The sequence below is a fragment of the Miscanthus floridulus genome, chromosome 5, assembly GCF_019320115.1.
Source record: "Miscanthus floridulus cultivar M001 chromosome 5, ASM1932011v1, whole genome shotgun sequence".
NCBI lineage: Eukaryota > Viridiplantae > Streptophyta > Magnoliopsida > Poales > Poaceae > Miscanthus > Miscanthus floridulus.
In genome coordinates, this window is record NC_089584.1 from 29,387,713 (window position 1) to 29,407,869 (window position 20,157).

At 51.7% G+C, this 20,157-nt stretch overlaps 1 protein-coding gene across 1 annotated transcript; it reads left to right on the forward strand.

Moving 5' to 3' along the window:
• Positions 1–461: 461 nt before the first annotated feature.
• Positions 462–3,423, forward strand: LOC136451870 (uncharacterized). The gene is made up of 4 exons (XM_066452555.1): positions 462–861; positions 959–1,147; positions 2,088–2,329; positions 3,035–3,423. The coding sequence occupies exons 1-4, from the start codon at positions 556–558 to the stop codon at positions 3,279–3,281; spliced, it is 984 nt and encodes a 327-aa protein (XP_066308652.1). The 5' UTR covers positions 462–555; the 3' UTR covers positions 3,282–3,423.
• The last annotated feature ends 16,734 nt before the right edge of the window (positions 3,424–20,157 follow it).

The window sequence follows — 20,157 nt, forward strand, 5'->3', positions numbered from 1 at the left end:
TGCCTTCCTCCACCGCGCGCGGCACGCCACCCTAGCCACGCGAGCATGCTGCTCCGTCGCGCCTCCTTGCCGTGTGGGTGGAGAGGATGGGGGAAGAAAGGTCTGGCTCAATGACGTGTGGGTCCCCTGTGTAATTGGTTTCTGATATGGATTTAGGGGCTTTGTTTAAGGGCTGCTAATGGAGTGAAAAAATTTTGTTGGGCCAATAAAAGTAGGGGTGAGCACCCAAATTGAAAATAGGGGCCCTGATATAGGGGCTACTTCTGGAGATGCTCTTACACACTATGGCTGGCCATTGGCCCCACTCATCATAGACACACAGGAATACATGTAAATGAAACGATGTCTCTCTCCTTTGAAGGCGCACTCCCGCCCTTACTTCATCTCAGCGTAACGTGTGACACCATCCGTTCGGCCGCCTCGCACGCCCCAAATCCCCCAGCTGCGTTTCCAAAGCCAGCAGCCGGCGGGCCCCTCTACAAAAGCAGGCGGCTTGCGCGTGTGCGACGGGTGCCTCCGTGCCTGAGCCAGTACGCCTCGGTGAGCATACAAGAGATGGCGGCCACGGTGGAGGGGGTGCGGCACCGGACGGTGGAGGCGAACGGAGTGCGCCTGCACGTGGCGGAGGCTGGGCCCGAGGAGGGCGGCGCCCCCGTGGTGCTGCTCGTTCACGGCTTCCCGGACCTCTGGTACGGCTGGCGCCACCAGATGGCCACCCTGGCGGCGCGCGGCTACCGCGCCGTGGCCCCGGACCTCCGCGGCTACGGCGACTCCGATTCCCCGCCCGACGCGTCCAGTTACACCACCTTCCATGTCGTCGGGGACCTCGTCGCGCTCATCTCCGAACTCGGCCAGCCCCAGGTTTTACTGCAGCAATCCGTTCGATTCGTTGCACGAAGCTGCGACGTTGATTTCTTTTTTTCGTTTTCTTTTTGATCGGGTTGTCTTCTCGCTGCAGGTGTTCGTGGTGGGGCACGACTGGGGCGCCATCGTGGCGTGGCAGCTGTGTCTGCTCCGGCCGGACCTGGTGCGGGCGCTCGTGAACCTCAGCGTCGCGTTCGCGTTCCACCCGCGGCGGCCGGAGATGAGCCCGCTCCAGACCATCAGAGCTGCCTGCGGCGAAGACCACTACATGTGCCGCTTCCAGGTAAACAAGTGGAGTACTCTGCTTCCATTCCCATTGCATACTGCTATTGCAGTCTCCTATCGGCAGGCAGGATCAATCAATGGTCTTTATTTATGATGAGTAGCCATGTTCCGTCCTCTGCCCTGAATCCCTGATAACCATTGGTTCGGGCGTTTGGCACTTTTCGTTGACTCGTTAATTTGGCAGATTGGTTCGATGGATGCTGGAATGATTACTGGGTGCCTCAATTTGATTCTCCTAAGGAAGGATCGGATTTGGCACCCCGCACAGATAAGACTGGGAGTGATGATAAACAGCTAGAAGTATCCACAGTTGCAGATAGATAAGGGTGACGAAATAAATGCTAATTGGAAACTTTTAATTTAAAATATGAAGCACAGCCCATAGGCTAAAAATTGAGAGGAGGTTAGCAGCTCATTTGATAGAAACTTGAATACTTATTAGTCCCGTGATTTCTTTTTTTAGAGAATAGGTTTCCCTACAACAAATTAATATTAACACAGTAACAGTTATGTGTAAGGTTTCTTCTTAATATAATGATACACAGCTCTTCTATGTGTGGGAGGGGAAAAAAAGTTTTGTGCAAGGGTCCATACAAAAGCATAGTTTATTGGAAGAGGAAATATCAGGTTTTCTTTGGAGCTCTATTAATGAACATCAGCATGCAGCACCAGGTCTTTTAGAGCTGTAAAACTTACCTAACTATTCAGATTGTCTCACTGATTTTAGTTGATTTAAATCTTCAAGGGAATAATAACTCTTGGATGTCATTGTATTGAAATCATCTACTTTCTCGCAGTTCCATAGCGTGGTTGTGTGGAGCTAGCTATTTTTAATTCTATATATATGATATATTTTGTGCATATCAATGTCCCTTTAGACATGTTTTTTTCTTTTTTGAAAAATGCTGCACATTTGAATTACATAAGGATGCATACAGGAACCTGGTGTTGCTGAAGCTGAATTCGCTCTATACGACATCAAGTATGTGTTTAAGAAGACATTCGGCATGCGCAAGCCAGCTCCTCTTATTCTACCTAAGGACAAGAGCTTCTTTGACTCTCTTGATTCAGATGGAACTTGTCCTCCATGGCTATCAGAGGAAGATATTTCCTACTATGCCGAAAAATTTGCGAAAACAGGCTTTACTGGAGGACTTAACTACTACAGATGCATGGACAGGTATGTGTCTTATGGTCAGTCAACAATTTTGATTTTCCAATTTACTTCTTTATTGATGCTATCAACCATTTGCCATTCAACAATTTCCCATTTTGTATTTGCCATGGGATAACTGAAACTCTCAGTTTATGTTTGATTAGACCAATGCTATTTATTTGATACTGTAGTTCGTACCTTTATGATTTTACTGTTGTTTGTTCTTTCAAATGTTCAAGTTGATTTCATTTTGAATTTACACCTTTTTTCACGGGGCTTGGGTGTGTGTGGGGGTGGGGGGTCGCTTATACTACCTCTGTTCCAAGAAACATGCCGTTTTAGCTTTGTCTGAAGCAAAACTTTTCAAGTTTGACCAATCTTATATATAGAGAAGATTGTCAACATTTAGAACACCAAGTAGGTATAATATGAAAACATGTTCCGTGTCATACTTATTTGGTGATATAAATATTGTCTTAGACTTGGTTAAATGTAAGATAGTTTGACTTAAAAGTCTTATAGAATAACTAGAATCTCAAGTTTTCTGAGAAGGAGCTAGTATAATGTTTGAAAATGAGAGGAATTAATGACAGATATAAGTTGTACGTTCTGAACTAGATTTCATTTGGTGCCAATCAATGTAAATTCAATCTTTATGTACAAAGGCTTTATTTAGAGCTGACAGAGGCATTTGTAAGGTCTCACGAGATCCATCTTGTGTTCATGCAGGAGTTGGGAGCTTTCTGCACCATGGACTGGAGCTCAGATAAAAGTACCGTCGAAATTCATTGTTGGGGACCTAGACATTACATACAACGCCCCGGGGGTACAAGACTACATTCACAAGGTTGGCTTGAAGGCAAGCGTGCCAAATCTAGAGGACGTGGTTATTATGGAGGGAGTGAGCCACTTCATCAACCAGGAGAAGCCTAACGAGGTCTCTGATCACATCTGCGAGTTCTTTAGCAAGTTCTGATATGTATGTATAAGAAAAATCTCAAGGAGCCATTATAGGCTTCTGAGCTATTTTTATGTCAAATGCGGTTGCGAGTGTCACCATACAAATATATGATCTAAATAAAATTCGTCTCCGGCTCTGATCAAAATTTTGAAGACGGCATGTTCGCTGGTTGGTTTCTGGGCTGGTTTGGGCTGGCTGATGCTGGTTTATTGTGAGAGAAAAACACTGTTGGCTGGCTGGTTTGGGCTAGCTGAAACCAACGAGCGAACAGGCCGGACGTTGTAACATGTGTTAATGCCTTCGTACTGCATTGAAGTTGTAACATGTGTTTGGTTTGAGGGAGGACTTGTTTCAACGTGACCCACCTGCCCACCCTCCGCCGGTTCCAATCACGGCCCAAATAGAATGGCATGCTTCTCTTATAATCTGTATTTTTCAGCTTGTTTTTTTCAGCCGGAACAATGTTTTTCTCTCGTAACAAATCAACCGAAACAGTGTTTTGGCTTGTTTTTGTAGCGAAGTGAACGTGGCAATACATCAGTTGGTTAGGCTCCTTGTGGTAGAACCTGCTCACCCGGGTTCAAGTCCTCGACTTGGCATGAGTGCTCATATTTTTCTAGATTTATTCCAGGATTTAACGGCGCCATGCTTTCAGTGGTAGGTGATGTCCCTGTCGACGGCGAGGCGTCTGTGGTGACTTCGTGAATCTCGAGATCTACCGGCTCAGTCCTTCGGAAGTGCTCATAGGGGTAGAGTTTGCGTACGTGTGTTCATAGAGATGAATGTACGTGTATGTTGTAGGTGTCTACGTTGTACTATGTAATTCTTAAAAAAAAAAGTAGCAGCAGTGGAGCATCGAGGAGGGGGAAGATTATTCAGGACACACATCTCTTCTCTAGTCTACTGTTCCTCTTTCTCTTCTAGTCCTCTCATGTACCCAGATCTCTTGCTTCTAGTATCTTCTAGAACCTCCTAGTGTCTTTCCCCTAGCACCTACTCCCCTGCTTGTTATTGGAGAAGTGATTGAGGTTGCAAACATTTCTGCGCCACGAGATGATCGGCATGCGGCAAGTGGTCGGCTGCTACCTCTCCTACCAGAGCCTTGCCATCATCGACCCGGCCAACAATTAGCAAGGAACAGTCCGTTCATCTCGGTCATCGTCCGGGTCAGCGGCAAGATCTACAGCCAACAAGACCTCAGAGGCTGGCTGTCCGCCACCGGACACATGTTCAGGGCTAGCAACAACTGCGAGGTCATCACGCACTTGTGGTAACGTAGGTGGCCTTCCATGTGTCTTTCAATTTCAGTCACCCCATCAGGCCATCACTGAACCTGGTATCTGGAACCAGGGTAGAAATCTGGAATGGACATGCATGTAGATGTAGTCCGAGGAGCTTGGAGAAGATTCGTGGACATGCTGGACGGGTGGGCTCGGTGGGGAAGACGAAAGGGGGCGACGGTGAGCTAGGCTTTCAGTTAGCCCACACTCCACAATCCATGTATATTGTGTCACACGGTTGTCGTCGGTGCTGAGGACTAGGATGTGAGGATTCGACAACCTGCTATGCAAACTGTTTTTCCCAGCCCAACAAATGCATTGCTTATATGTCGAGACATGCACGAAAATTTTAAAACAAAAAAAAATTCAAGTTCTGATTATATATTAACATGTACCATGTGGTTTAACTTTGTAGCAGCACTATCCTCTCCAGAGGACATCACACGACGATGACTTGAGCAGACTCATTGGACCATCAGCAGCAGCCGACATGCGACTTGTTAGATTCTCAATCCAACGTCAACATCTAGATGGACGCGATGTCATCATCGTAGGTTTGCGTACTTACACAAAGCACATGATCGAGCAGAAAGACACATGCTCAGGATGTCAGACTTCATGCGTTTTGTAAAATCATGCTCTATATTATGGTGCATAATTCACAGAAAATATAGCATGATTTTAGTAAAAATACGAAACTAGTTTTATATTTTCTGAGTTAAAACAAAATTTCTATAGATTTTTAATATTAAATCAGATTAGTATTTTTAAATGCATATTTACTGAAAAACGATACTTGGATATTTTTTAAAATTATTTCCACAACTTTATTTTTTTTTGACAAATTCTAGATTCCTGAATGACATGGCGCCACGTAGGACGACTAACGTGGCATCATATCGACCTAAACCGCTTCAAAACTATTCATAGAGGTAAATTAATTGGATGGTTTCAAATGTTAGATGAGTCTAAAAATCTAGTTTCCTGATTGAGGGAGGCAAATTGGACTTATAAATAATTGAGGGAGATGAGATGGCCTTTACTTTTATCGGGGACTTAATACTGGGGTATCCAATGAGGTGGAACTAATAACCATCAAACATTGATGTTCTCAAGCAGACAAGAACGCAACTGCACTTCTTGTCCATACGATCGGAGGTTGGCCACGCCTCGCCCGACCCCCGAGGGCTGGACTTCGCCTCGCCCGACCCCCGAGGGCCAGATTCCACCTCGCCCGACGACTGAGGGCTGGCTCCGCCTCGCCCGACGTCGGAGGGCTAGCCCCGCCTCGCCCGACGGCTAAGGGCTGGCTCTGCCTCGCCCGACGACCAGGGACGGGCCTTGCCTCGCCCGGCCCCCGGGGGCAGACTCCGCGTCGTCCGGCGGCTGAGGGCTGGCTCTGCTTCGCTCGACGGTTGAGGGCTGGCTTCGCCCCGCCCGACGTCCTGGGACAGGCTCCGTCTCGCCCGATATCCCGAGGCTGGGTCCGCCTCACCCGGCGGCTGCACCCTGCTCCTTCATAATGATGGGCACAGGGTAGGATAGGACACTCAGGTCAACCGCAATACCGATGACCATGCCATGCGCACCTACGAGAAGGTACCGTCAGGATAAGATGGGACGGGCGCTTTAAGCCCTTTCCAGCCTGATAGAGCCCGAACAATGTTGTAGGCGTTGACTTTTGTCTTATAGTGATGTGGGCGCCGCCATCAGCCCTCGGACGCGGATCCTAACATAAGCATACGATAACCACTACAATCCAGAAAGGAACTCACATCATCCACAGTGACAGACGTATGGTCACTTCCCCGTCTACTCCCCATAGGGTCACAGCTTGGCTCCCTGGCACGTCGCACCATCCGTCGGTGTAGGATGGGACGTACCCACTTGTTGAATGAGGCCAGGGCACGGCCCTATAAGGATCAGCGAACACGCCATCCCTGACATGGTCTGCCATGTCAGCAGGGCAGGCACAAGGGGAAAGGAAGACCCGGCTCCTTCGAAGGACCTCTACCCTCTGGTTTTTTTCCTCTTTCTCCCATCTGTAATCCCTTCTCCCCCTTGGTCTATAAAAGGGAGGGCAGGGCACCCCACTAAGGAGACAGATCGATTCCACACACAACACACAGCCAAACAACAACTGAGCTCTTGGCATTCTTTCGACCGATCCCATCAGAGACTTGGGACCTGTCCCTCTCTCGACCGTTTGTACCCCATATTACGAACCTTTTTCGATACTAATAACACGAGCAGCAGCAAACTGGATGTAGGGATATTCTGCCCGAACCAGTATAAACCTTGTGTCCTTTAGTACACCATCCGAGCCTAACGTGCAACAAATATAAATTTACTAGTTGGTGTTTGTTCGAAACACCGACGGGTGGCGCACCAGGTAGGGGCCTTTGCGCGTTCTAAATCAGGCCTCGGATGGCTAGCCACGCAATCAGCTGGGTCCCAGGCGCACACGTGTGTTTCGCTGACCTAGACTTCATCGTCATGGTGGGAGGAGAGTTGGCATGGGCCCACGCTGCCATCCAATCTCTCCCCTCCATCAGCTTCAACTACGGGAGGCTTGAGCGCCAGCCCGGCGTCTCCCTTGGACCCCAGTCATCCAGGGAGGACCCGCGCCGCCTCACCCTCTCTCCAGAACACTCCGCACAGAGCGCCTCGATGGCGCTTCCGTTTGGTCTCCTCAATGCCGCGGCGACCGTTAGCCACCTTGTGGCACAGCGCATGATCTCGTCCCCCACGAACAACGAGTTCGTGGGGATGATCGAAAGCATCACAGAATCCCTCCACGGCCTCCTCGTGGAGGAACCGGGGTTGGACTCTGGCTCTGACTCTAGCAGGGGAGCCGTCACCCTTCCTGGGAATGTTTCATAGCGGGTACCCCCAAGGGACACGTCGAAAGCATCTCCACGGAGGAGGCTACCCCGGCAGGCAACCTCGGCAACGGAACCAAAGGGGGGATAGCGACCCCACCTCGCATAGGGGTGGAGCAGCTAAGAGCCTGAAAGCGGGAGATCGAGGAAGCCAGAATCCAGCTTGTGCGGGAATGCGTATAGGTCGATCAGGAGATCGAACACCGTGGAGACGGTGGGCGCGCGCTAGGGCCTATGATGTGAACCGAAGGATCATCGCCGACAATGAAGCCCTTCCTCACTTCACCCGGGTGAGCCAAAACATTGCCGCCACAATGGCCTTGCTCCATGGCCTTCTAGAGGCCACGACGCTCGAGGATCGTCAGGCCCACAGCGAGATTCGCACGCTACTCGAGCATGCGGCGATGTAGCAGGCTGAGAGCTTGCTGTCTCGATGACGTGAGCTCGACGCCAGCCAGCGCACAACCTCAGCGCACCCCGCTAGGGACGCGTCAGTCCATCAGGCACCACAAGGCGCCAGGCAGCGTGCCGTGGTCCTGTTGCATCAACGCCTCAGCCACAACCGCGACGCACGCAGCACCCTAGACGCCCACAGACGCACCTATAATGACTCGAGAGAAGGGGCCCGTCGTGGCTATCACCCTCGTCGCGGCGGACGCTATGATAGCGGCGAGGACCGAAGCCCGAGCCTCGACCTGCTAGGCCCTGTGGCCTTCGGCCGACTCATCGTCAACGCTACGTTACTGCCAATGTATCGACCGCCTACGAATATCCCTAAGTACTCTACTGAGACAAACCCCAGACTTTGGCTCGAAGACTATCGGCTTGCCTGCCAAGCCGGTGGTGCAGATAATGACGACTTCATTATTCGCAACCTTCCACTGTTCTTAGCCAATTCGGCACGAGCGTGGTTGGAACACCTACCGTCCAACGTGATCCAGAGTTAGGCGAATCTGAAGGAGATCTTTGTGGGGAACTTCCAGGGCACATACAAGCGCCCTAGAACCCATGGGACCTCAAGAACTACCGTCAGAAGGCTAGTGAGACCCTCCATGGGTACATCCGGCGCTTCTCCCGGTAGTGCAATGAGCTCCCTAACATTGCCGACACCGACGTTATAGGAGCCTTCCTGTCCAGGACTACCTGTGAGTCTTTGGTTCATAAGCTAGAACGCAAGGGCCCACGAACCACTAAGGAGCTCCTGGACATCGCCACTAGCCACGCCTCAGGAGAAGAGGCGGTCAGAGCAATCTTCGATCGTCTCGAGGGCAAGGCAAGGCGGGACAAGGGCGCCAATGAAGGCACCTCCAATCGTTTCGCCAAAAGAAAGAACAAGAAGCAACGGCGTGAGGACTTGCTCGTGGCCGCTGCTGACCGCAAGGGTGGCCGAAAGCCCACGGAGGGCACTCCAAACCACTTCAAAAAATTACTTGAGGGGCCGTGCCTGAACCATACCTTTCCTGTTAAGAATCTACTCAAGGACTATAGCCTCATGTGGTGGTTCTTGTCTAGAGGCTCCAACAAAGGGGAGTAAGGGAAGGACCCTGCCCCCACTATGGATGACACCAAGAAGGACAATGGCTTTCCAACACCAGATGGCTGCCTTATGATCTTCGCAGGATCAGTGGCCTATGACTCCAAATGCCGTCAGAAGGTCGCACGCCACGAGGTCTATATGACCGAACCGGCCATGCCTGCCTTCCTCCGGTGGTCAGAGTCCGCCATAACATTTGATCGGGCGGACCATCCAGATAGCGTCCTGCACCTAGGGAGATATCTGCTCATGGTTGACCCGATCATCGGCCCAAAGTGACTCACCAAAGTACTGATGGATGGGGGCAGTGGCCTCAACATCATGTACGCAAAGATGCTCAATGAGATGGGCGTCGACCGGACACGCCTCCACCCAACCCGAGCGCCTTTCCACGGCATCGTGCCTAGGAAGTAGGCCATGCCATTTGGGTAGATCGACCTGCCCATCACCTTCGAGGATCAGTTCAATTATAGGACTGAGACCCTCACCTTCGAGGTGGTTGGGTTCCCTGAAACTTTCCACACCATCCTGGGACGTCCATGCTACGCGAAGTTCATAGCCATCCGCAACTATACATATCTCAAGCTAAAGATGCTGGCCCCCCATGGGGTCATCACCGTCGGCAACTCCTTCTAGTGGGCAATGAGTGCAAGGTCGAGTGCTGCGGCCACACCATAGCGATCGTCGCCTCTAGGGAACTCGCCGCCCTCAGGGACGAGGTCACCAAAGAAGTGCCTGACGCCAAGAAGTCAACCGAGTCATTTGAACTGGCTGAGGGATCTAAGGAAGTTGTCGTAGACCCCAACAACTTCAAGGGCAAAATGGTACGCATTGGCACCATGCTTTCCTCTGAATAGGAAAGCACGCTCGTCGACTTTCTCTGCGACAACAAAGACATCTTTGCGTGGAAACCCTTGGATATGCCAGGCATTCTGAGGGAGGTCACCGAGCATACCTTGAAGATCCACCTAAGCTCTAGGCCAGTGAAGCAATGCATGCGTCGCTTCGACGAGGAGAAACGTGAGCCATCGGTGAGGAGATAGCCAACCTTTCGGTGGCCAGATTCATCAAGGAAGTGTACCACCCAAAGTGGCTAGCTAATCCCGTTCTTGTGCGAAAGAAGAGTGGGAAATGGAGGATGTGTGTTGACTATACGGGTCTCAACAAGGCATGCCCAAAGGATCCGTTTCCTTTACTGCGCATAGACCAAATAGTCAACTCTACCTTGGGCTGTGAAATCCTCTGCTTCCTTGATGCGTACTCCGGCTACCATCAAATTGTGATGAAAGAGTCCGACCAACTCGCGACATCTTTCATCACCTCCTTTGGATCGTTTTGCTACATTTCAATGCCATTCGGACTGAAGAACGCTAGGGCTATGTACCAGCGTTGTATGCTTAGATGCTTTGAGGACCTCATCAGGCGGACCATTGAGGCCTACATCGACGACATCGTAGTTAAGTCCAAATGGGCTAACCACCTTGTTGTTGATCTTAAGCAGACCTTTGCAAAACTCCAAGCGAATAGCATCAAACTCAATCCCGAAAAGTGTGTTTTCGGGGTCCCAAGGGGCATGCTGCTCGGCTTCATCATCTCTGAGCATGGCATCAAAGCCAACCTAGAGAAAATCTCAGCCATCACAAGGATGAGCCCAATTCAGAACATAAAGGGGGTTCAGTGAGTCACACGGTGCCTCACCGCACTCAGCCGATTCATCTCACGCCTTGGCGAACGAGGTCTCCCCCTTTATAGGCTCTTGAAGAAAGTCGACCGCTTCGAGTGGATGTCTGAGGCCCAGGAAGCACTTGACATGGTCAAACTGCTTCTAACAACGGCCTCGATACTAGTTCCTCCAAGCAACGGAGAATCCCTCCTGCTATACATAGCGACCACCATGCAAGTGGTCAGCGCCACCCTGGTAGTAGAGCGAGAGGAAGAGGGGCATGTCCTCAAGGTGTAGCGCCCTGTGTACTTCATCAACGAGGTACTATCTGACTCTAAGACCCGCTATTCCCAAATCTAGAAGCTCCTATACGCCGTCCTCATCACCAAGAGGAAGCTACACCACTACTTGGAGTCACACCCTGTGATGGTCGTGATGTCGTTTCTCCTCGGTGAGGTCGTCTAGAGCCAGGATGCCATGGGAAGAACTACGAAGTGGGCACTCAAGTTGATGGATCAAGGCATCACGTATGCCTCCCAAATGGTGATCAAGTACCAGTTGTTGGCTGACTTCATCGTAGAATGGATCGAGGTCCAAACACCACCAGCGGTCGTCGATCAAGAGTACTAGACGATGTACTTCGACAGATCACTAATGAAGAAGGGTGCCGGCATGGGGCTGGTCTTCATATCACCCCTCGAGGTTCGCATGAAATACATGGTTTGTCTCCATTTCCCCTCATCCAATAATGTGGCTGAGTATGAAGCGCTCATCAACGGCCTATGAATTGTCATCGAGTTGGGCATCCGACGCCTCGACATCCGGGGCGACTCCTAGCTAGTTGTCAACCAAGTCATGAAGGAGTCGAGCTATCACGATGCCAAGATGGCTACATACTGCCAAGAAGTCCGACGGTTAGAGGACAAATTCGACGGCCTCGAGCTGAATCACATCCCAAGGCACCTCAACGAGGCGGCCGACGTGCTTGCAAAAGCAGCGTCCGGCCAAGAACCGGTGCCAACGGGTGTCTTCGCCAGCGACCAACACAAGCCCTCGGTATGCTATGAAGGGTCAGAATGGGCCGACGACGGTCCATCCAATCCAGCCTCAGGGGCTAACCAACCGACGGTTCCATCCGGCCCTGAGGTCATGGAGCTTGAAGAGGATCCAGCGATAGAGCCTGACCCTCTAGATGACTGGAGAACACTCTACCTTGACTACCTCCTCTGTGACATGCTGTCGATAGACAAGACGGAAGCTCAATGGCTCGCATGTCGTGCTAAGTCCTTCGTTCTTGTAGAGGGCGAACTCTACAAACGAAGCCACACCAGGATCCTGCAGCTTTGTATCCCAATCGAACACGGGAAGCTTTTGCTGAGCGATATCCATGGTGGGGTCTACGGTCACCATGCTGTGCCTAGAACCTTGGTTGGGAATGCATTCCGATAGGGCTTCTACTGGCCCACTACAGTAGCCGACGCCGAGCAGATCGTACACACCTGCGAAGGGTGCCAGTACTACGCTCGGCAAACTCACCTCCTAGCCCAGGCACTCTAGGTGATCCCCATCACGTGGCCCTTCGCGATCTAGGGGCTCGATCTGGTTGGGCCTCTCAAGAAGGCACTCGGGGGCTACACCCACTTGCTTATCACTATAGACAAGTTCACAAAATAGATCAAAGCTCGGTCGATCTCCTTGATTAAGTCCGAGCAAGCTGTGCTATTCTTCCTCGACATCATCCATTGCTTTGGAGTATCGAACTCCATCATCATGGACAACAGCACATAGTTCACCAGCAAGAAATTCCTTCGATTTTGCGATGAACAACACATCTAGGTCGATTGGGCCACCGTCGCGCACCCCCAAACAAACGGGTAGGTCGAGCACACAAACGACATGCTCCTATAGGGCCTTAAGCCTAGGATCTTCAACTGGTTGAACAAGCTCGGTGCACTCTAGGTCACCAAGCTCCCTATGGTGCTCTGAAGCCTAAGGATGACTCCCAACCAGGCCACCAGCTACATGCCTTTCTTCATGGTCTATGGTTCTGAGACCGTCCTACCAACCGACCTCGACTATGGAGCGCCAAGAATCAGAGCATATGATGAACAGGGAGCCAAGGCATCCCACGAAGACACCATGGACCAACTAGACAAAGCTCGTGACATCGCCCTCCTCCATTTGGCCAAGTACCAGCAGGCACTATGATGGTACCACAGCCGGCGAGTGTGGGACCGAGCCTTCAGCGCTGGGGACCTGGTTCTCTGCCTCGTGCAGAGCAACAAGGACCACCACAAGCTCTCCTCACCCTAGGAGGGGCCGTATGTCATTGCGGAAATACTCTAGCTAGGTGCCTACAAGTTGAAAACCATCGACAGCAAGGTCTTCATCAACGCCTAGAACATTGAGCAGCTACGTCGTTTTTACCCTTAAATAAACGCATACTTTCTCTTATCAGTTTTGTCATCAAAATCCCTGATCTTTTGTGACATCCGATCCCTACAAGTGCGAGGGGTTGGACCTCACTCGGGGGGCTGGTATGAGCACGTTTACCTTGCAAAAACATTCTCTATGTTATCTTGCAAACATTCTCTGTGTTTTTCCTCTTTTCTCACTGTAAGTCCTAAGGGCTAGGATTTTGGGGATAAAATCTGAGTATAACTGGTAGGACTACGGGAAACCCACGCCCCAGTGGCTATGGTCTCTTTGCTCACCAGTGTGATCAGAATTGACTCACCCACACTTTGAGTCTTTTGCGACCGTAACTATGGGAAGGGTCAGAAGGCATTAAACCTCTTTTGCCAAAAAGAGGGAGAAGAGCTAAAAAGCTATTTGCCATAACAAAATTTGAGAACATGATCATTTTTGCACAAATTCATCGCTTACAAAGTGATTTCATCATGAAAAGGGACTGATGTATTCATGAATACATAAAATAGTTCACACACGGTTCCCCCACAAATTAAACGATTACATCTGCTGACCATTTCTACTCTAAGTACTACTATGGTCGCCGCGCCACGCTCTCTATCGGCAATGTCCTACCGCTCCAAGGGATCCTCGAGGGCGTCGTCGTCTGCAACGTCGAGCACCACGCTGGTAACTGTGGCACCTTTGCCAGGGCGACCAGGGACTATGCCATCATGATCAGCCACAACCCTAACAACGACACCTGGACTAGGGGCGCTCCCTGCCAAAGAAAGGCTGTCGTGACTGATGGATGTCTCTGACATCTCATCAAACTTCATGAACTAGCCGATCTATGCAGCTGCAAGGGCGAAACCCCCCATCGACGCAGTCCTATGCGGCTTCCCCACCAACAAGGCTCGTTTGGAGAAGATTCGTCGGAGGAGGTCCCCATACGGGTCCATCCCAGCAAAGGCCTCATGGACGATGACAAAGCCAATGACGCTCGGCACCCTCTAGTACGCCTCCTCCTTCGGCGGAAGCAGCCCCTTCTTGGCGAAGGCAGCCAGCACCATCTCATCAACATTGGATGACCTCCAGCTCAACATCGCACTCCAGATTCATGAACGGATCTATGAGTTCTCCTCTCCCTTACATTACCCTCTCTCACTTAGGAACCACCGTGACATGCGAACACGCTCGGTGAAAAGGAAGGAGGAGAAGTGGTAGCTCAGGAATAGGCAGAGGAATGGGACGAGAACTCCCCTCCCCCTATTTAAGGATGAGACGCAGCGGTGGGAGAAAGGCAAAAGGTTGGGATGAAAAACCCTCTCCCTTCCCCTATTCAATGCAGATGAGAATTCGATGCTGATGGGAATTTGAGGGGACGCACCTTGACTGACGGGACACACCTTGCTCGATGAGACAGCGCCTGGTCAAATGGGATGTGGCCTAGGCATGGCCTGCCACTACCACATGCCAAGCGTGAGAAACAAGGTGCACCCACATGTAGGCGACTCTCCGCTTCGCTAGGTAGGACCTGGAAGGACCCGACGATGGAACCCCCATCAAGGGGGGCCCAATGGGCTTCTTGGGTCGATCGGACGGCCTAGGTAAAACAATGAATGAATGGCTGCCGAAAGATAAGCACCTCTGTTTACTTACTTTGCATGTTAATTTCATTACCGAGCCTCCGACCCCAGCAACGGCAGGGGCACGAACATCGCTCGGGGGCTACCGAGAGTGTCTATTTGTTTAGACATCCTCTTTGTCCAACCCCTCCTTACATTGAAAACCAGAGACACGGGGTGTGGGTGTAAAACTAGACGAAAAGCTAGACCCTATGCCTTGGCGGCTATGGTGTTTTTGTTCACCAGCATAATTGAATTCACAATTCCCCGCACCCCAAGCTTTAGTATCCGCCTTCTCAAGAAGGGTTTGGAGGGGTCTGCCTATAGAATCTCCTTCAAGGAGAAGCTATCAGGGCGCCTAAGTCAATCGAACAGCTCGGATCGCCACCGAGAGATGAAAACAAAAAATTGCGATGCTCGTACAGGTCACGTCGGCCCCGTCGCAAAGGTCAGACCCGAACCCCGCGCGAACATGTCCGGTAAGAGTTTCTCGTCGCTCGTGACACCAAGGTAACATTACTAACCCCTGCTTTCATTTCAATTAAATCGTACATTAATCCCATACATCCAAACGTTGCATATGCAATCGTTGCATCTCAACACTTCGTGTCGCGTCATGAAGCGGCACCCGCCTCATTCGATATGAGCGGCAACTGACCGAGGTTCGAAGGTCGGCCCACAAAGGGCTCGAGGCTGCCTCACATAAAATAGAGCCAGGGGAGAAAAACCAAGATGAGCCCCAATGGCCTTGCCTGACCCCGCTCAGAAGCAGATAGGGACCTCTTGACCTTTCTCGTTCGATTCTAACCTTGAGCCAAACCCACAGAATCTCCATCGAGGAGAGACCAATGGGCCACCTGAGCCTATCGAACCACTCGGGCATCTACTAGGAGGCGGGTTAAGAAGTAGTGGAATGCCACATGAGGTCTCTACCGACCCCGTCAGCGAATGACGGACCCGGATTCCACACGAACATGCCCGTTAGCGGGCTCATTGAGCGCGATACTCGAGCCGTCGTGGCATGTGTCGTTAGCTCAGACCCTCCAGTTATGGAAATCAAGGACAAGGTGACACGTGAAACAAGGGCTGACCCCTATTAGACCCCAAGGGGCTCGGGGGCTTGAGCCGCTTGATCCTAGATTGGGAGACCAAGTTTTGAAGGCTGGCCTGCGAAGGGCCTGAGGCCACCTCGTGTCGAACAAGTGCCATGGGAGAAAACACAGATGAGCCTCAGCGGCCTTTGCCCAACCCACATAGAGGCGGATAGGGTCATCTCAACCTTCTAGTTCAATCTAGCCTCTAGCCGAGCCCATAGAATCCCCATTGAGGGGGAATCTATTGGAAGGCGGGTTACGGAATAACAGAATGACAACTGAGGGCTTTTCTGACCCTATCACGAGCAATAGGACCGGATTCCGTTCGAACATCCCTGTTAGCAAGCTCATCAAGTGCGTCCCTCGTGCTGTCACAAAATGAGCGATAGTCACAAAATGAGCCGACCCTTGACCGAATCCCCACCACGCGTGGGGGCTCGGGGAAGGCTGGGCCAGCAATGAGACCAAACACATGGTCACAGAATGATTATTAAAATCCTAAGTAAGGGGTACGTGTGAATACAAGAGTAAGTTCGCTACCCTCGCTTCAGTCTCCAGTAACATCCGGCCCCAGCGACCGCAAGGGGTCGGATCTCACTCGGGGGCTGATAAAGGTATGGATGCCTCCTTTTTTCGAAACAATCATTGCATCAGACCTCTTCCTCACATGAAGGTTGGCGGCAAGGTTTGTGGGAACAGATATATGAGCATGCCTGGTAAGACTACAAAAAACCCATGCCCCGATGGCTATGGTAACTTTGCTCACCAGCATAATCGAAATTTCCCCCTTATACACCTCGGGCCCTATAGTCTTAATGAACAGAAGGGTCGGATCGCATAAACCTTTTTTCTCGAATGCAAAAGGGAAGAAAGTAAGATCAAACAAACAAAACAAAATTGCAAAATGAAATTACGAATCTATTTTTGGACACAAAAGGACCAACACTTATCCATAGATTATAGATAAATGTTTATCAAACTCATTCGAATAACTACCTCCTCGGGGGGAGAACTATGTCTTTCATCCTATCTGCTAGGTTCCGTGCAATAGGTGTCACCGCCTTCTCAATATCATCCAGCTCGAAGGCTTCATAGCTAGGCGCAAAGCCGAGGCTCATTACCTCCAGGTTAATTTCCTAATCATAATGAGAGTGAGCAATAGCAAAGGCTTGGGTGATCCCGGCATGAAAGGCGTTCTCCTCAAGCTGGAGCACCCACACCGTACTATCTACGGCACGGGCTGCAAGTGAGTCAGTTTCCTCTAGCCGCGCCACCCCCAGGTCATCAAAAACCACCCCGATGGCAGCACGTAGGAGATCGTGCTCATCACTCTTAGCCTAAAGAATCCCCCACACCTCAGCAAGCTCCATGCCTAGCCCGTTAGAAATGCTCTTGGCCTCCAGCCTTCAGGCCACCGTGGCTCCAAGATCCGCCCGGAGGGAGCTGACCCCCTGACGTGCCTCATCACACTCTTGGATGGCCTGGTCGTGCTCCTCGTGGGTCATGCCATGCTCTGAGTAGAGTCTTTCTATAGTCTGGTGCAGCTCGTCTCACTCCCTACGTAGCCAGGCAACCACATCGTCATCCAGATTCGCCTTCTGCTATAGGGCTACAGACCTCTCCTTGGCTTCCAGCTTGAGATCCCACTCCCTCTCCACCTCAGCTAGGAGGTCGACAGCCGACAAGCAGGCCTTGGCATCCTTCTAGAGCAGCTCATCCCACTCCTTTCGGACCTTGGCGGCTGCCTCCTCATCTTGCTGCACCCTCATCGATAGATCCTGGAACATCCCATGGACCTCCTCCGTGTCCCAACGCGCCTCAGCTTCCCACTGTTGTGCGGCAGCAAGCTAGGCGCTCACATCTCCACGCAGCCGGGCCTCATCGGTGAGGCGGTCCCATTCCACCTTTTGCTCGTGGAGGAATCAGGATTTCTCCCGGCTACGAGCAATGAGGGACTAAAAAGAAAGAAGACCAGTGTTAAAAATACAAAAATACATGAAGAAAGAAGAAAGCGACAGGGAAGATCAAGTGGATACCCGGCCAGTGGGAACGATGACATCATGCAGGATGCCCCTGGCCTAGTTTAGGACATCCATCATAGATGAGATCCCTTCATTGAGAGCCTCCCGCTCTATGCTCTTGGTAGCATCGTCGAGCGAGAAGAGAATCGACGTTGGGTCTTGAGGATCCATCCACTAGAGCAGCGACTCACCCTACACGGGCGAGCGGCTGCCCCCCGACATTAGGGCCAAGGGCAACCCCCTGCTGGTCCTCTCCACCACCACCACGATGCCTAGGCCACTAGTGGCACGAATCGTGCCGCTCCCTTGGACACCACCATGGCTATGTCTAGCTGCGCCTGGCTCATCACAGTCATGGCCACCTCCGCTTGCGACGCCAGGGCCTCAACTTGCGGCGTTGCGCCCACCACAGAGGCAGAGGAGTCACCTCTACCATTGTTTGCTCGGCGACCCCCAAGGGCGCTCCATCAGCCCTAGCGTCTGCTTGACCCGCCGAGGGCACGGGTGCCACCACAGGCGGTGCCTGACCAGCCGATGAGGCCACAACATTGGCTCCGCTCCTACCCAAAATAGGAGCAACGTCGGGCGATGACGCTCATCCCGCCTAAAGAGCAACGCTCTTCTTGGGCGCCAGCGCCAAGGAGTGGCCCCGTCTCAAGACTCTGCAAGAGTTAAAAGGCATAAGGTCACTCTGAAAAACAAAAAAAAACAGAGGAATCGGTGACTTACGCTGGCGCTATTGGATGGTAGGGATGTTTTGGGGATGAACCCCTAGATTGCTGCTCCAATTCATCTAGGCGGGACTATTTTGAGACTGCCCCCTGCTCCCGGGCAGAGGGGCTCATCTCCCTTGCCTCTGAGGGTGCAGCGGCGGAGCCACCCCTCTCTGTCAACACCTTAGGCATGGCGACAGACCCGCCCCCTTATCAGCTCGTGGGGCGCGGTAGTGGAGCCACCCCCTCCAACGGCACCCCAAGCATGGCAGCGGATCCGTCTGCTCCCACTAGTCCTAAGGACGGGCCAGCAGTCTGGCCCGCCTCCTTTGGACTCACAGCCACATCTTCCCTAGCGTGGAACAGGAAGGGTCCCTGCATTAACAAGTGGGCACCTGTCAGTGCGTCCTCTCCTCCTAGGTTGCCCCACTCAATGTCAGCAACTACCTCATCATACTCCTCGTCGTCATCATCATCGTCATCGTCATCATCACTATCTGTCTCCTCTCCTTGCTCCCGTGCTTGCTGCTTCTGTAGCATCTTCTTCCTCTTGAACTCCTTTGTCTTCCTATCCCACTTGGCCACGGTGCGATTTGCCGCCACCACAAGCGGGTCCTTTGGTAGTGGAGCTAGGCTATCCACAAAGACGAGTCTCTTCAGCTAGTCCTACTATCCCGAGGTCTGCATCTAGGGGTCAAGAATTCAAAGTAAAAAGGAGGCACAGGGAAAGAGAACTTACAAAGTCGATGAACCCTAGTTCTGGCCACATTGGGGGATGCCCCGACACCAGATACATGAAATCAAGGACAACATCGGTGTTGTCCTTTGAAGGCTCCATCACCTCCTTGATGCGCTGCGCCACTTCGAAGGGGGAGCGCTTCATCGACAAGCGCCGTCCCTTCGAGCGATGCTCCGAGCACCATCAGGTATAGGGGAAGCACGTGGCTCATCAACGGCGCCACCCTCCACGTATGGTGGGCGCCGATGATCCCTGATCCCTTCATGCCCCTCTCCTTCAAAATTTGGAGAGCGGCGAGATGGTCCTTGATCTTCTTCTTGGCTTTGTCTGGGACACCCCACTTCCATGACTCCAGGACCTCTTCGATGATGTGCCCGAAGAACGCTGACAAAGGGGCGGCAACATCGTCCTTGATGTAAAACCAATGCGAATGCCACCCCTTGTTGGAGGTCGACAGAAGCATCGATGGGTATTCATTCACCCGGTTGTTGCAGAGATGAATGCCAGCACATCCCACCGACACGCTTAGCTCTTGCTTCCCGACCCGCTTCTTCAAAAGGTTGACGGCGAAGAGATACCGCCATAGGTCAAAGTGGGGACTAATCCCTAAGAACCCCTCACACAGGGCGATGAACACCGCAATGTGCTAGACCCTATTGGGAGTAAGATGCTACAACTCCACCTTATAGTAATCCAGCAACCCCTAAAGGAACTTGTGGGTGGGGATGGTGAATCCCCGCTCATGAAAGCGAGCAAAGGACATAACATAACCTTTGGGCGGCGACAGCTCGTCCTCATTACCGGGCAGCCACCACTCCTCGGTGGTGGTCAGTGGGCAAAGGAGGCCACGACGAATGAGGCCCTCCAGGCGCTGAGGGGTGATGTTGGATCTGCACCACGGCTCCATGGAACAATTGGGAGGGGGTGG